Below are 18651 nucleotides of genomic sequence, written 5' to 3'. Positions count from 1 at the left end.
GTAAATGATTTTATTTGAATGCTTTTCTTGTTTTTGTGAAAATGTTTCCTGCTGAATGCTAGGCTTAATGCTATTGCTAGCTATCAATACTCAAATGCTTGTGTAGCTATGGTTGAAAAGCATATTTTGAAAATCTGAGATGACAGTGTTGTTAACAAAAGGCTAAGCATGTGAGCCAATATATTTATTTCATTTCATTTACGATTTTCAAAAATAGTTAACGTTGCGTTATGCTAATGAGCTTGAGGCTATGATTACGCTCCCAGGTACGGGATTGCTCGACGCTAGAGGTTAACTGACTTGCCTAGTTACATAAAAGGTCAAATAAAAACATATCAAGGGCAGGCATTCCATGAAAGGCTATTCCTTTTAACCATAGTGAAATGTTGGGTATATGGAGAGATGTTAATTGGTATAAGGTGATTATTGGTAATAATTTGGATGAGAATGTTGAGTATCAACATGTGAGAGTACCTAATTCTGCAGTTCCTTCCATCAATTGAGATTACCAATGACACTAATCAGCGACCACCTTACCTAGTTATTACACATGCCCCTGTTGGGTGGTTATGTTTTAATAGGTCACTCTCTAGGAATTTGTATCAACTGCACCAGGACACATGCGTTTGTCAAAATAGGACAGTAAGTGTGATCAGACAACAGATCTACCTGTGATGGTACTAAGGTCGTGTAATGTCTAACGTCTGCTGAATTGACTCAGTAATAACACTATGACTACTTTTTATGCCAATACCTTCAGTAATATCCTCAATAATGGCATGATAGCTCCTAATGGGACTTACTTCATCTGCGGATCCTATGCCTATTCCTGGTTACTAAAGTTGAGGCAAGGGTCGTGTTATTTGGGATATGTCGTACCCTAGGGTAAGACGTTCTGTGAATTCTCTTTTTTCACACAGTCATAAATGTGGGATTACAGAAATGGAGAGATTCTCTGCGATTGATTTTCCCACTGATGGTATTTCTAAAATAGCACGGGAAGTTATTAATAAGGCTAGCTCTTTGGAAATCCTAGCTAATAGTACAGCTGAGAGTCTTGAGTTAATTACAGCTGAGATGGTTGCCATCTCAGTCTGTGGCAATGCAAAATCGTTTGGCCCTTGATTATCTTCTGAATACTGTGTTTATATTCCTGATAATTCTGAGGAAATAACTGACCTAATCCAAAAGATCAGGACTGAGGGCGCTAAATATCATGATTACATTCCAGATGATCTAGGCTTAGTCATGTGGTTGTCTTCCACATTTGGTACATGGGGGGCTATAAATGGCATTCTGTTCCTTTGTTCAGTGGAGAAAACCTGAGGAGAGGAGAGACTGAACATCTACCTCCCAGCATAACATCTTGATTTGTCCTTCTCAAATAAACCTATTCTTCTCCCCCTGATTTGCTTTGGAGTTTGTGTTATTGAAGAATAACGTAAATTGCTAACACTAGTCAGTTTGGATATGTAATAAAGGAGCGACAACTCCATTTAAAAAGCAGATCCCGACTGCAGGCCTGGTATAATCAATGTTGACAGGCTTAGAATCACTGACTGTACCCTGCTGCCTGACCCGGCCTCCATCCATCTCTCTCTCTCTCTCTCTCATCCTCCTCCCAGGACACTAGAATAACAGAGAGACAGATGAAGACATGCATCAGTATATGGATGGCTTTAAATCCTCGTATGACCTCGCCATCCTGGATTGCTGCCATTTTGCAAGCTTAGACCCAACTTTGCTATTTTGTGATTATTTTGTCATTTATTTTTACTCGATTTTCGTGAAATGTATCCGCTATTTCTTACAACCGACAAGAACTCTTGAACATCAGATTGGCAGTTACTTACCCCAATTCCGGCTTCTAATTCGACTCATCTGCCCTGGGCTACCCGAAAGGGAAAACACCGGCGTTACAGAGGCAAGAGAGGGGGATCCTGGTGAGATTAACGCGAAGGGAAAACCGGACACCTCTTCCCTCCATTCTACTGGCTAATGTACAGTCACTTGATAATAAGATAGATGACCTCCGATCTAAGATTTGCTACAAACGAGACTCTCGGCCCTTACAAAAATGTACCATGGTCCTACTATGATACTTTCACTTATACCATGATATAGTCAATCATGGAAATGTACCATGGTTTTAGCTTTGAAGTATGATAGTACTGCAATGATCCTAAATAATACCATAGTATTGCCTCATTGAAATAGCATGGTTTAAAACTGCATTACAAATTCAACCAAAAATTATCATACGGTACCATCTTTATTAATTGTGATTTACCGTTTATAATTATGCTTTAAATAAATAAACCCCACAAGGTCAAAAGAGGTTGGTTGGCATTATATTGATGATTTATTTACCTGTATGGGCAAATTTCTAATAAAGTCAGAGGCAGGCTACCATTGTTGGTCCTAGTTTGTCTGTAATGTCAAAGAAAAAGGGAAACTGTTGCTGTGAAAAAGGGGAAATACTTTCTGTATTAATAGTACTGTTTTTTTTTTGCTCATATTTGGGTTCCCTGTGTTACCAACCTGAAAAATGTGGGAGAATGTGAGATATCTGGTAGCCTTATCTTTGGAATTTTGGAATAATTTACAGTGGTTATAGTCAAGGGGTGCTGTGCTTATTTTGGCCCACAGAGAGAGCCGCTCGCTCTAGTGGTTTCTTCACACGCTCTCACGCTACAGTGGCTCCTGCGCTAGAGTGCCTAGTTTGTGAGTCAGTGAGAGAACCACCAGAAAAACAAAATATTTTAAATGTTACCATTACGGTGAGAGAGTTATAAAGCATAGGGTATGAAACACCAAGTTAAGGGGATTGTAATAATATAGCCAATTGTAATTTTCCGATGATGTTTTGATAGTTTAATTAATTAATAAAAGTCCGTTAGCATAGAAGATAACGTCAGGTAAAGTTAGCTTCAGTCAAGCTAGCCTATCATAGTCATGGTGACAGGACCAACGAACATTCACACATACACAAAGGGAAACATTGTAACTTGGTGTTTTTAGGGATATGTTTAAGCAACAAGGCCCAAGGGGGTGTGGTATATGGCCAATATAACACGGCTAAGGGCTGTTCTTAAGCACGACGCAACGCGGAGTGCATGTATACAGCCCGCAGCCGTAGTATATTGGCCATATACCACAAAGCGCTGAGGTGCCTAATTGCTATTATAACTGGTTACCAACGTTACTGGAGCAGTAAAAATAAATGTTGTCAGCCAATCAGCATTCATGGTTTTAGCAACCCAGTGAATAAAAATAATTACATAATGAAAATGTATCTATGAGATAAGAATGTATACACTGCATGACCAAAAGTATGTGGACAACTGCTCGTCGAACATCTCATTCAAAAATCACAGGCATTTATATGGAGTTGGTCACCCCTTTTCTGCTATAACAACCTCCACTATTCTGGGAAGGCTTTCCACGAGATGTGAGAACATTGCTGTGGGGACTTGCTTCCATTCAGCCACAAGAGCATTAGTGAGGACGGGCACTGATGTTTGGCGATTAGGCCTGACTCGCAGTCATCATTCCAATTTATCCCAAAGGAGTTCGATAGGGTTGAGGTCAGGGCTCTGTGCAAGCCAGTCAGGTTATTCCACAACAAACGCGACAAACCATTTCTGTATGGACCTCGCTTTGTGCACAGGGTCATTGTCATGCTGAAACAGGAAAGGGCCTTAGCCAAACTGCCACAAAGTTGGAAGCACAGATTCGTCTAGAATGTCATTGTATGCTGTAGTGTTAAGATTTCCCATCACTGGAACTAAGGGGCATAGCCCACACCATGAAAAAGAGCTCCAGACCACTATTCCTACTCCACCAAAAGTTACAGTTGGCACTATGCATTGGGGCATGTAGTGTTCTCCTGGCATCCGCCAACCCCAGATTCGTCCGTCAGACTACTACTAGATTCATCACACCGGAAAACGCATTTCCACTAATCAAGAGTGCAATTATGGTGAGCTTTACACCTCTCCAGCCAACGCTTGGCATTGTGCATGGTGATCTTAGGCTCGTGTGCTGCTGCTAGGCCATGGAAACCAATTTCATGAAGCTACCAACGAACAGTTATTGTGCTGACGTTGTTTCCAGAGGCAGTTTGGAATTCAGTAGTGAGTGTTGCAACTGAGGACCTACGATTTTCAGCACTCGGCGGTCTTGTTCTCTGAGCTTGTGTGGCCTACCACTTCACGGCTGAGCCGTTGTTGCTCCTAGACATTTCCACTTCACAATAACAGCACTTACAGTTGACCGCGGCATCTCCAGCTGGGCAGAAATTTTGCAAACTGACTTGTTGGAAAGGTGGCATTCTATGACGGTGCCACGTTGAAATTCACTGAGCTCTAAGTAAGGCCATTCTACTGCCAATGTGTGGCTATGGAGATTGCATGGCTGTGTGCTCGATTTTATACACCTGTCAGCAACAGGTGTGGCTGAAATTGCCGAATCCACTAATTTGAAGGGGTGTCCACATACATTTGTATATATAGTGTATGTTGGCTATTTAGAATCGTATACGAGTAGCCAAGTCAGTTGAATGCGAGAGAGCCAACTGAAAACTGTATTGATGAGAGAAGTACCAGAAACTAACTTTTTTAATTATTCAAGGTTTCAGAATGCATTCTTCTCACCATACTCTATCCAGGTCCCATGTTTTAAGAGGGTACACAACTAGACCAAGTGTGTTGTGGTTCACTATGAGCTAAAGGGGTTTAAGAGGGAACTAGCCCTACGCTTTGCATTTGAAGTACTCAAGGTTGCATCACGTGAGTACATTTTTCAATTGTCATTTAGCAGCCGCTCTTATCCAGAGCGACTTTAGGTAGTGAGAGCATACATTTTCACACGTTTTCGTACTGGTCCCCTGTAGGAAATGAACCCACAACCCTGGTGTTGCATGTGCCATGCTCTACCAACTGACCTACACGGGACTAGCCAAGTACCATATTTTTTCACTGTACTACCATGGCAGGAAAGTACCATGGTATTTTCCTGTCATTTTTTTCCATTGTACATTTTTGTAAGGGGGAACTGCAATATTCTTTGTTTTTCATAAACGTCTCTCGGACAAGATACCCCCATGGCTATCCAACTCAATGGATTCTCCATTCACAGGGAGGACAGGACAGTGGAGTCGGGGAAATCGATGGGGGGGTTGCCTCTTCATCAAGTCCAACTGATGTGTTAATTCCAGCTCGGTGGAAGTGTTGACCCACTGCTCACCCATCTTGGAATACCTGATGGTCAAATGCCGACATTTCTACCTCCCAAGGGTGTTTTCAGCTGTTATCGTGAATGCTGTATACATTCCACCTCAGGACAATAAAAAGAACAAGCTGACGCTTAACAAACTGTACAAGGCTATAAACAAGCAGGACAACCTACACCCAGAGGCTGCCTTTCTGGTTGCTGGCGATTTTAATTTGCCGTCACGAAGACACGTGATGCCCAACTTCCATCAACACATCTCCAAAGCCACTATGGGCGATAAAGTCCTAGACGACTGCTTTTCTACCCACAAGAATGCAACAAGACCCTCCCTTGTCTGCCATTCGGCAAATCAGATTGTGACTTACTTCCTGTTTACAAGCAGAAGCTCAAACAGGAAGTACCCGTGATTCACTCTGTTGAGAAATGGTCATTGCACAGACTCTGCCACCCGCCGCATGTGGTTACAGTCCATTACGGATTACAAAGGAAGGTCCAACCATGGTCTGCCCAACGATGCCGCTCTACCAGACGAACTCAATGCATTTTGTGCACGCTTTGACAACAACATTGAGCCTGGTGTCACTGACCCAGAGGATTTGGTGATCTCGCTCACCGAGGCCAAAGTGAGAAGGGTCTTTAAATCAGGTCAACACCCTCAAATCCACAGCCCCCAATGGTATTCCAGGGCGCGTGCTCAGAGCATGCACAGAAAGGTTGGCAGGCAAATTCATAGTAATTTTCAAAATCTCTTTGTCCCCGTCTGTAATCCCCATGTTTAAGATGACCACAATCAATCCTGTTGCTAAGAACGTTAAGGCTTCATGCCACAATGACTACTACCCTGTAGCACTCACTTCTGTAATCGTTACGTGCTATGAGAGGCTGGATATGGCACACATTAACTCCCTCACCCCAGACTCCCTAGACCCACTCCAGTTTGCATACCGCCCCAACAGATCCATAGATGATGCAATCTCAATTGCACTCCACATTGTCCTCACTAACCGAGATAAGCGGAATACCTATGTGAGAATGATGTTCATTGACTACAGCTCAGCGTTCAACACCATTGTCCACTCCAAGCTCGTCACCAAGCTTATGAATTTGGATCTGAACACCCAAGGTCACTGGATCCTGGACTTCCTGATGGGACAACCCCAGGTGGTGAGGGTAGGCAACATCACCTCCGCCACGCTGACCCATAATGCAGGTGCCCCACATGGGTGTGTGCTTAGTCCCCTCCTGTACTCCCTGTTCACCCACAACTGTGTGACCACGCATGAAACCATTATCAAGTTCGCTGACAGCACAACGGTAGTAGGCCTGATCACCAGCGATGATGAGTCAGCCTACAGGGAGGAGGTCAGTGACCTGGCAGTGTGGTGCCAGAGTAACAACCACTCCCTCAACATCAGCAGGACCAGGGAGCTGATCGTGGACAGGAAACAGAGTGGGGGGGGGGGAGGTGAGCACGCCCCCATCCAAATCAATGGAGCGTCTGTGGTACAGGTAGACCACTTCAAGTTCCTATGCTTCCAAATCCCTAGACTTAAAATAGTCCAAGCACACACACGCACAGTCGTGAAGAAGGCGCGACAGTGCTGCTTCCCCCTCTGGAAGTTTAAAAAAAGTCTGGCATTGGCCCTCAAATGATTCCACAGCTGTACCATTGAGAGCATATTGACTGGCTGCATCACTGCTTAGCATGGCAATAGCAACGCCCTCAATTGCATGGAGCTACAGAGGGTTGTGCGGACAGCCCAGTACATCACATGGGGCGAGATCCCAGCCATCCAGGACCTCTATCAGGCGGTGTGAAAATAAGGCTAGGAAAATCGCCAACCACCCAAGCCATAGACTATTTTCAAGTCTGACACCAACAGGCTCCTGAACAGCTTCTCTCCCAAAGCATTACGACTGATAAATAGCTAACAAAATATCTACACTGTCTTGCACTGTCTCTATGCACACTCACACACACTGTCACCAACACACACACTCACTCCATGATTTTCTCACTCACACATTTTATATGCACATACATTTATACTGACTATACACACCCGCTCACATACAAGCTGCTGTTACTATGTTTATCTTATCTTCCATCCTGTTGCCTAATCCCTTTACATATCTACCTCCATCACTCCAGTATCACCGCCCATGTAAATATGGTATAAGAACTGACTTAAATATTTCCAGTATATAGTATGCTTACTTACTTTGTGTATTTCATATTCTTATTTCTCCTGATATTGATTATTGCATTGTTGGGTTTTGAGTTTGCAAGAAAGGCATTTCACTGTACTTGTACATGTGACATTAAAACTTGAAAAAAAACTTGCCACTGTTTGTGTATCAACTGAGCTCTATATAGTGGTCCCTTCTTTAGTCATGAGCTGTCCAGGTTAAATGTGTCTATTGAAAAGGAACAGGTGGCAAAAAAAAAGGTGAACCTGTTATGGTCTTCGCCTTTCAAAATCGGACGTGGTCTTTTGACATTCAGCGCGTCACTTACCCCACTCCTACGCCATCATATGTCTCTGCACGACCCTGAACCACCTCATGACTTGTAGCTCACTTCAGGTTGTATAGACTAGACAGACAGTCGGTGACACTAAGCCTCACTAAATGATACAGCTAGTGGGTTGAATCAGCGCTATCACAATGACTCTATAGCATTGACTCCCTCACAGGTATAACCTCACCAAGACACCTTCACCTCTGGCTCAGGCACAACGACGGAAGCTGGAATCATTGAGGCGGAACAGACAGCACACACACAATCACACAGGACATTCAGAGCATTACCAAAGACGACTGCAGGGAAAATCATCAAGGGTACAAGAGGGCTAAGAGTGAGTCTGACAACACGTACACACTCGCGCACACGCCCGAGCAGCTCCAATGCAACTCACTAGCGATCTGCCCCCATGCCTTTCCAGGACGGAGCTGATAAGACAGACAAGATTAGGGGACTGACAAAGAACATGACCCTGAAACTTATAGGAGAACAAGTGGGAGTTAAAGGGTGAATAGACTCCTTCAAATCACCCATAGAACTTTAAAATCCTCCACAGAATAGCCCGTAGAAGTTGAAAGCATAACCAATAAAACTTTCAAATCGGCCATATAAATGCCCATAGAAGAACTATACCAAAGCTACTGCCGTTACCCCATTATGGCCTTGGATCACAAGTTAAGCACCATCTCATCTCATCCAGGCTGCATCACATCTAGCGGCGCACAATTGACCCAGCGTCGTCCGGGGTTTGGCCGTCATTGTAAATAAGATTTGCTTTAATTGGCTTGCCTAGTTAAATAAAGGATAAATAAAATAAAAAACATCTCAAAGAAGTACAGTAGAAGTAAGCTAAAGAACGAGCAAGTAAAAACTAAAATCATCATTTGAATCCCTTGGATTATGCACGGTGGCCACAGGCCAGATGGCAGAGCTTAGTTCCCCCTCAGCTATTCATATGGCATCGTTAGAACACCGCAGATGTTTCACTGCTTGTTTTCTCATATGGAGTTCAATACCACAGAGCTGGGAATGGTGTTTAAAAAAAATAAAAAATAAAAGAGGATGTCTTTATCTTAGCAAGGTGAGACAGAGAGGTGTTGTAACCCAAAGCAATGATACAGGATCAGATATCTTTTCCCCCCAAATGGTTTAGTTCAGGATTGGGGTGAACCTGTGTGGTTAAGCGGTAAAGTTCCTACACAAAGCACATATCAGAGTTTCAAACGTTGTGGGTTCAATGATCCCTATGACCACAGGCGTCTGATCTTAGATCTGTAATTAATATCCAGAAACATACCAAGGTCAGTGTTGGGTCCAGCCAGGACCTGTCTGAACTTGTCCAGGCGAGAAGCCTCTCTCTCCGTCATGGCTGGGGTCCCGGAGGTGTTCTGGTCAGCTATACGAGCCACCATGGGGATGGTAGGCCGGTGGGGCAGGGACTGCTGTCTGTGGAGCGACACATCTGGATAAACAGAGAGAGGGGACAGATACTGAGAACAATAAACACGCAGACACACACAAAGATGCACACACACTTGGTCACATGCAAAAACACACAGACAAACACGCACACACACCTGTTGCAAGCACCTTTTCTCCGAGAGCACCCATTGAAGTCACTCGTCAAACAGACACACACAAATACTGTGTAACCCAACCACCATTCTCCATTCCAGCAACAGAAAACCCCGAATTCAGGCAATTACAGGGCAGAGTCTAGTTTTTTCCCAGCAGCAGAAGGTAGAGGACAGTGGAGGACAGTGGAGGACCCAGAGAGGGTGTAGAGTGCTGCAGGGTCAAGGTCAGCCCACTCTCTCTCTGTCTGTCTGTCTGTCTGTCTGTCTGTCTGTCTGTCTGTCTGTCCATGAGCAGAGAGCAGCCTGAGTGCAGGCTGGGTGATGAAGCCTAATGAAAGCCTTGCAGTGGGCCATTATCGAATATAGGACTAGGCAGCTGGGTCCACAGAGACAGACCACAGCAGCAGACAAAAACAACACATCAGAAGGTAGGGAGGCAGGGGAGTGCCAGGTTAGACAGACGGGAGAGCATAGAAGGGGGTAGAGAGGAGCTACCAGATAGTCACAACAAGATTATAGTGATGTGACGAAAGGAAAATGAACACTGAGGTTTTATGTGATGAGTTGAGCTCAAGGTGGCTGCTTTGTTTGAACACAGCATGCAAAGGGGAGTGTGTGAGTACTATCACTTCATGCAGACAAAGAACAAGAGAGGGGGTAGCTCAACAGGCACTGCATTATCACCATGATTTATAATTTACCCAAACACTACAGTTGACTCAATAATAGAGAGCAGAACAATCAGAGATAATATGTCGTCTCTCACAGGAGGAAGGAGTGTGTGAGCAGGGGGCAGTATGTGTGTGTGTGCATCTGTCTTTGTGTGTGTGTGTGTGTGTGTGTGTGTGTGTGTACTGAACAACACAGGTGAATGGAGCAGACACGAGACAGTATCTGCTCAGCCAGTGTCTCCTCCATGGAGATAACTACTGGTGTCAGGGCGGCTACGGGCTGCTTTCTTATCTCCTGCACCACCAGACAGCAGGCAGGCATTCCCTACTGCACAACACAAACACCACCCTCTGCTGCTGTTAGCACACTTACAAATTAACATGAAAAGCCTAACAGGCTCAGAGCAGAGGCAAGGAGAGAGGAAATATTGTGTATAGAAGGAGCGGGTGGAGACTGGAGACAGTTAGGAAGTTGATAGTCGCATCTGTCACCTCACCTGAAGCTTACATGTTTGTTTGTTTGTCTGTTTGTTGATTGATTGATTGATGGATAGAGAGGAAGAGAGATAGAGAGCGGGAGAGCGAGAAGTGAGAAACGTGCGACAGATGTCAACTTACCCTTAGGTGATCCGATGGGGGCCTCACTCAGTGACTTCACAAGTCTGCCATCGCCAAGCGGGCTGGGCTCAGAGGCAAACGACACCTCAGGGGTTGATTCCTCCCCTTCCTCCCCCTGCTCTTCCTCTTCTTCCACCTCTTCTTCATTTGCGTCCTCTTCCTCTCTCTCCTCCAGCTCTGACGCGCCGGCATCGTCCTGTCTCTGCTTCTCCTGCTGCTTGCTGTGGTTCTCGATAACCTGCATAATGATAATAACAATACATTACATTTTTGAACTCCTTACAAACACCTGAATGTATTATAAGGGCTTATATGTTAACATAAAAAGGTCTTATGAGTGCATAATAAGCGCCTTTGAAACACCCAAGGATGACTAACTGCTGTGTATGTTTACATCACAGAATCACCTTGTTGGCTGTTTCCATGACGACCTCGATGTTGAGGTTCTGTGCGGCCATGGCGAGAAGCTCGTCATCGTCATCCCCCACGTCCCAGGCATCGCTGGTGATGCTCTCAAACTCCTGGAAGGTGGTGGCTTTCTTTGACTTCCCTCCCGGTGTCGTCTGGGGCTTGTTGCCCGCTTTGATTAGACTGAGAGGGAGAAACATAAGGAGAAGTTTAGGGTACTAGAAGTCATCCAAAACATTAAAGAAGACATCAAAAAGCACCAAAAAGATTCATGTATTTTCAAATTCATGTTATTTTTTGCAGAAGGTGGAAGAGGTTGGTAATAATGGTGATTTGAAGGACAGGTGAAAAACTTATAAGGATGAACAGAAGGGCCATGAAAGATTAAAGACAGGGAGCCAAATTCACTCTGGAAAGGCAACTTCAAACAACCTTCAATTGTCCATTAGATGGCATTAAGATTCAAATGCCAAATACAGTTTGTCAAAAAGTGCCTACTTCAGCCAGAGCATAATCATGTACTAAATTCCAAAAATGCACGGGTCCTTTTTAAGTTATATTAGTCAGACTGCAGGTGTGCCTTTGATATCGACAGGCTACGGATGGATATTCTCACGTTGACGCAGCGAGCCAATGTTGAAAATAACTGACTGACGATAATGTTGGAAAAAACTGAATGACGATAATGAAAGAAATTAGACAACCACAAAAACATTCCACAAGGACAATCAATGAGTCAGCATCTAGTTAAATGATTTCAAAATGATTATTGTAAAAGGTACACAATCATTGCGCAGAGATGAAATCAATTAAAAATACAATCTCTCAGAAAACCTTCCTTTGTGTATGAGAGATGTTTTCTTCAGGGGGAAAATGTAATAAAAAGTCCATTTAAATGTATCCTTTTTCCTCTCATGTCCATGAAACTCAGGTGTGCACCAAAGATTGAAAAACAGCACACGTGGAAGAAGAGAGGGAGGGGGGACCCATCCTTTCCATCTAATTATTTTCATTCAAAACCAAGCATTAGCATAACAAAAGCAAAGCCAAGTTCAATATGACTCTGCCTGTCACTAGCCCACTCCTGACAGGTGATAAAACTATGGAACTCAGCCTAACAATAACAAGTAACTGAAATAAACCCCTCTGTGGACATAACCACATGATTAAACGTGCTGCACTTTAATCTCAATGGCAAAACAACAAAAGCCTATTACTGAAGATCAGCTGCTTCGTGTATTTCCGCTCCCTCCTTGTCAACCCACAACCAACAGTTGGGAGAATATACTTGGTATACTGGTATGTGAGCAGATGGGTGGAGATTCAGAACTGTGCTAGACTGGACTGCACAGCCTAGAGAGCCAGCAGAGAGAATATTATACTGTTACCTATATAGAGTATTTGATTAGGCCTAACTTGGATCTGTGTGTGTTAACCTAAACAGGATGTCAAGTGGTGATAAGACAGATCATAAACAAATATATAGTCGGTGCCAGGCAGCCTGAGAAGTAAGCCCTTCTAGGTATCAGTCTGTCTCTGCTTTAGGGAATTTCCATCAAAAAGGACACATGAGCACCAACATGTGAAGTTCATAGGCACATATAAAATTGTGTCAAATGAAAGCTATATATTTGGGGAAAATTAAGGCATAGATACATTTTTCAACCATTTCCATCTTACAAATTCAGCATAGTCAAGGCTTTGATTTCTGGATAATCAAATGGAAAAGGGCCTCCCGAGTGCCTGAGACGTCACTACAGATCCGGGCTTGATAGGGGGAAGTGTCGCAGCCGGCCGCGACCGGGAGACCCATGAGGGAGACCCATGTGGCTTGGCAGGGTCATGTTTCAGAGGACACACGGCTCTCAAGTCCGTACGGAAGTTGTGCAATGGAACTTCACTGTAACTACCAATTTGATATCACAAATATTGGGGGGTAAAAAGTTAAATAATAATTATAATGGAAAAGGGATCTTAGAAACAAAATCTACGAGAAAAAGTAGTCAACGGTGTTAGAAATACATCAAAAGACCATAATGTTGATGTATAGACCCCTGACAACTAATATCATATTAGTATTGGAGAAATTGCTTACCTTCAGTAAGTTTAAGAAATATTGTCTTGTACCTTGTAATTCTGTTACCAAAAACTGATACCATTAAGATATTTTCAAATTACTCTTCCTCATAAGGGAGGAAAATGAAAGTTAGCAGAAGAAACAAGGAATGGTAGACCTACCAGTAGTTAGTGATTTTACTGATATAAATTTAGTTTACTAATAATTATGTAATTAAAACTCGTAATCCGTTACCAAATTGGTAACGGAATAACCCCACGAAAAAAAATCAGTAATGGAATACCTGCAACTGATATGGCTACAATGGGAAATAATAAGTCACAAACCACAGTCACCTACTATTGTCCTCCCTTCCACTGGTACACTTATGTTCAGCTCAAAATGAATTTTTGTCTTTCTATTGTCTGGTAGTCTAACCAAGAGTGTTAAAACAGTCTGAATTCCAGTTAATGTCTTACTGACACCTACCCATGACCCCTCTCCTTTCCCTCTTTTCATTTACATTATTATTATTTTTTATTTTACCCCTTTTTCTCCCCAATTTCGTGGTATCCAATTGTTGTAGTAGCTACTATCTTGTCTTATCGCTACAACTCCCGTACGAAGGTTGAAAGTCATGCGTCCTCCGATACACAACCCAACCAGCCGTACTGGCTCTTAACACAGCGCGCATCCAACCCGGAAGCCAGTCGCACCAATGTGTCGGAGGCTACACCGTGCACCTGGCAACCTTGGCTAGAGCGCACTGCGCCGGGCCCGACACAGGATTCGCTGGTGCGCGATGAGACAAGGACATCCCTACCGACCAAGCCCTCCCTAACCCGGGCGACGCTAGGCCCACGGACCTCCCGGTCGCGGCCGGTTACGACAGAGCGGGGGTGGGTGCGAACCCAGGGACTCTGATGGCACAGCTGGCGCTGCAGTACAGCGCCCTTAACCACTGCGCCACCTGGGAGGCCCTTTTCATTTACATTAACTAGCATCCTCACCCACTGAGCACCGACCAGCACCGTACGTTTATGAACATGAACTGACCTTGACGTTAACACACAAACAAAACGGACTAGACCAAATCTGAACCTACTGTATCGTAGACATAAGTTTGAATAGCACAGTGCAGATTAGTGAGTAGAGCACAGTACAGTGAGTAGAGCACAGTAGAGTACAGTCCAATACAATAGTACAGTATAATTTAGGACAGTAAAATACAGTACTATACTTTACTGAACTCTACTCTGCTGTATTGGACTGTCATCTTCTGTGCTGTTCAAACTCGTAAAATATGAAGACAATAACATCATATCCATAATTATGCATTTCTGTGTAGTACAGGTCAAAGAGCCATGTTGTAATGCCAATACCATAATTATATTACCGGGTGTAAATCCAACTCACTGACTGTAGTTCAATAACCAACATTTTTTTTTAAATCAAACAAGGTACCATGTCATAGCTGACACCACAATCTTTCTGCAGACATCTTTGAATCTTAATTCGGAACCAATATTTTTCAGAGTTCTTGGAAAATGTGGTCTCATAAAAACCTAAGGGAGATTTTACCCTAATTCCGTTACCATAGTCATTGAGCATAGATTTGTATGGTCAGGTCAACTTTGAATTGTTTTTTGTTTGGCATACATTTGAAAGTGAAAAAACTCAGTCAAAGCATAATTCTGTTACAGTGGAATTGCCCTTTAGCCAATCTGCTGTTGTCTTGGCAAGGCAACGATGTAGCTAGTGTTGATTAAACTGTTAGACAGCCAGGCTAAAGTGGAGCGGACATAATTCCCTATTCTCAATCAAGTCAAACGGGTGCTTAAAAAGACAGTCAAACTAGGACATGCAGTGTTTCTGTAATTACAATAGCCCTAACGCATAGATCACACTGACAGCGTCATTGCACAAAATGGTATGAAGCATCATCTGGATATCTGTGCAAAAGTTCAACATTCACCTTCTGCTACCATTTCTGTCAAGCCATACAATTTGATGCATATGTTCGATAAATACAATGTATGCACCACACAGAATGCACTGAAACTGTCTCTGCAATGCAATGCTGCAAGGAAAACACAGTGATCCATTGGAAATTAATGTACTTCTGGTGTACCAAAACGCAATGTCGCTGTATGAGGCTTAAGCAAGTTACAATAGCATTGAATGTTGGCCTCAGTATTTTCTGAAAGTGCTAAACACACCCAGTTTATTGACTGGATTTTCAGGTACGTTCACTACTTCAACCTGAATGACCATCTTAAATCCCCATCAAAGGACCAACAGTCACCATTATAGAATATGTCCCAATATTATAGACATTATAGAATGTCCCAACGTTATTCCCTATATTGTGCATTAATAGAAGGACATGGGGTGTCATCTGTGACTCAGACATACTGTTGGGCCTATACAGTACAACTAATCAGACACTTACTTAGCATGCAGAAGAGGGTCGAAAGGAGGATGTTGAGCACCATACACATGTTGTATGCTGTGGAGAGGAAAGAAAACACAGTGACCAATTGCTATGCTTTGACAAGAAATCTCTTGAATGAATGTATTACAGTGTGTTATAGTGAACAGTGGATAACACGTCTCTGTCAACTAATGCCTTGATTCAGTTAAAGTGCACTCCAATAAGGAGCAAAGTCGTAGAGCATGAATGAGCAGACTAACTTTGGTTTACTCGGGTTTCATTTGAAAACATCATAAGTTGGCAATGTGATGCCCCATTTCATTCTTTGATGAGCATGTAAGTTAGCTAGCTAACCTAAATGTGAAGTTACTTGAAACATGGCTACACATCAGAAAGAAGTTCAATAAGTTGTCTTATTTCATTGTTGGTGTGTTTACAATACGCTCTGACAACGAGTCAGCTCAATCAGAAAAGGCTACTAGCTAGCTAAATGAAAACCCTAGCAAGTTAGCGAACTGGCTAGCAAGGAATGTTAGGCTGGTTAGCTAAGCTAGCTGTTTACCTATCCGACTAAATTATACTAGCCTTAAGCTAGCAAATGGCTGTTGATATGTTCTCTGAAATCACTGTCACATGCACACGTTTGACAACCCCATAAAGTATAACATAAAGCAAGAAATCATTATTGGTATGTGAAAATGTTAATGTTTTAACGTTACAGTCAGTGTGATATGCATTTTCAGATTCAATAGTGCAACGTAGCTAGCTATCAAGCAGTGAGTAAATGTAGCTAACAAGAAGGAACACGTCACTAACCTGCCAGGGACCTTAGCTGTGTTTCTTTTCCAGAATTGTTTCTTGTTTCCGTCAGTTGACATTTTACTTCCCCAGTACAATATGTCATACACACAAAAAAATGCGAGTGTTGTTAGCTATAGCTTTTAAAACGTCTAACGAGTGTTTATTTACACCCAGTTCCCTCCGCCATGTTGGATCTGGGTTCCTCTGAGCAAGCGCTGCAAGGATTGGTTCGTTTCACATTTCCTAGCCATCGCCCAATCACAAGTACGATCTACCGAAAGTGATTTGAGACGCGGTTGACGTCAGATTTCAACTATTGTCAGTTGCTGAATTCACGTACTAGCATTTTACCTCATAAATCTAATTGTGCTAATGGCAAAGTTTCACATTCATACATGTAAATTCACTAATAAAAAAAATCACTCTTCAGTGATTTCTATTCGAGCAGTACATTAAGACCATTCTACATTCCTCTAATAAGAAAGCTGTTAAAACAATCAATATGTGTGTTTCTTTTACGGTCTTTGTATAATCTGTCATTTGTTGTAACGTTACCCCCTAGCATATGGTATCATTGTCTATGTATTTATTGTATGTATACAGACTTTTCTACATGGGTATTAAATAAAACAAATTAAAAAATGAATAACATTTTTTTATATGCTAATCGATACTAGAAACTTGGAAATGTCCGACTACTTTCCTGGTTTAAGTTATTTACGTGCCGCGATGAACGATTCAGCAAATCGGGCATTTCCAAGGTTCATAGTTCCGACAAGCTTCGTGAACGCGGCAAATGTCGCTGAGGTATAATGTTGCGTTATCATGGTAGTCGGTATAGGAAACTCGGAAAATGTCCGACTTTTATTTTTTTATTAACAACAAATCAATACAGGAAGTACATGTAGGAACACAAGCATATATAAATAATGTACAAAGGACAATTGGGCTAGGGGGTACAATATCACATTACACAAAGAACTTAAGGGACATACATACACTAATAATTCTGACAGTTTTTTTGTTATTAATTGTCTTAAAATATAGTTCAATGTATTTTTGTAAGGTAAGAAAATGTGGTGTTTTGTTTGTAAATTTACATTTGTGAATATGAAATTTGGCCAAAATAATAATTACATTAATTGCATGAAATAGTTTCATCTTATTTCTATCGTAGGTAAAGAATCCAAGCAGCACATCTCTCCATAATAGTGTAAACTCTTCATAAATGTGTTCAATTATAAATCTACGGATGTCTTGCCACAGTTTCCTTACATGAACACAATGCCAAAAAAGATGCAACATGTTTCTTGGTGGTGATTACAAAAAGGTACTATTTGAGTTTGTTTTCCTTAAACTTCTTCATATAGTGGTTGGCAGGATAATATTTATGAACAATTTTGTTAACAAGTAGGTATGTTTGGCAACATCCAAACTTTTTTCCAACAGATATTATCAATGAAACAATTCAAATAAGGCATGACATAAGGTCATGGATACAACATCCTACTGAAACAAGGTTTGTATCACTCTGTTGTTGAACGCACCAAAAGATAAAAAAGCTTTCTTACTGATGAGTCAACAGGATTAATGGAAGGTAGGCTTTGAGGGACAGGTCTTGACACGTTCCTGAATAATAAAGCAGCACATGAGGGAATGGCATCTAAAACAATTGCAAAATCTTTACGTGTTACAGGGAACTTATAAAGTGATAAGAATTCCTTATAACTAAGTAAAACAACCTCTGCATTTAGAAGTTAGCTCACCAAGAGGATAATATTTCGGAACCAATATTCTAAAAACAAATAAGTATTTTTATACAATATATCCCAATTATTCCATATATAATATCTGTGTGGAGAAAAATGTTGCTTATAAATTATGACCATGACAAGAAAACCTGCAGATGAAAAGCAGAAAGTTTCATTGGAACTTTGTCAATATTATAATTGCAAACCAACATGAAGTTAAGGCCACTTAAAAGTAGAGAATACATGGTGAGGAATAAAATTCCACATAGAAGTAGGTCTTCTTAGGAATTGTTTTCTTCAATTGATCTTAAAAGTATTATTTAAGGTAGTAAAGTCCAGTACATTCAGTCCACCAAGTGTTCATTACAACATTTTTCCTGGTGTAATGGGTACGGTTTCTACACAGAAAGCTGAAAAGCATCTGGTCTATCTCCTTGTTTATTTTACTGTCAAGATCTAAAAACAGAGCGCCATATGTTAGCCTAGAGATACTTTCAGTCTTGGTTATTAGGACGCTTCCTTTTAAAGATAAGTCCATCTATAGCCGTTGATTTACAGTGCCTTGCGAAAGTATTC

At 42.1% G+C, this 18651-nt stretch overlaps 1 protein-coding gene across 1 annotated transcript in view; it reads right to left on the bottom strand.

Annotated features, from left to right (window-relative positions):
* LOC135516059 (TBC1 domain family member 22B-like) overlaps positions 1 to 16517 on the bottom strand; it is a 186590-nt gene extending 170073 nt beyond the window's left edge. Inside the window, exons 1-5 of the mRNA XM_064940060.1 lie at positions 16340 to 16517; positions 15542 to 15598; positions 11033 to 11216; positions 10626 to 10863; positions 9057 to 9221 (exon numbers count right to left, since the gene is read on the bottom strand). Coding sequence (XP_064796132.1) covers positions 9057 to 9221; positions 10626 to 10863; positions 11033 to 11216; positions 15542 to 15598; positions 16340 to 16401 — 706 coding nt within the window. The 5' untranslated portion in view covers positions 16402 to 16517. The remainder of the gene's footprint in view (positions 1 to 9056; positions 9222 to 10625; positions 10864 to 11032; positions 11217 to 15541; positions 15599 to 16339) is intronic.
* Positions 16518 to 18651: the final 2134 nt, after the last annotated feature.

The sequence above is a fragment of the Oncorhynchus masou genome, chromosome 27 (genome assembly GCF_036934945.1).
Source record: "Oncorhynchus masou masou isolate Uvic2021 chromosome 27, UVic_Omas_1.1, whole genome shotgun sequence".
Taxonomy (NCBI): Eukaryota; Metazoa; Chordata; class Actinopteri; order Salmoniformes; family Salmonidae; genus Oncorhynchus; species Oncorhynchus masou.
The sequence above is the reverse complement of the archived record's forward strand: the minus strand, read 5'-3'. Positions and strand labels throughout refer to the sequence as shown.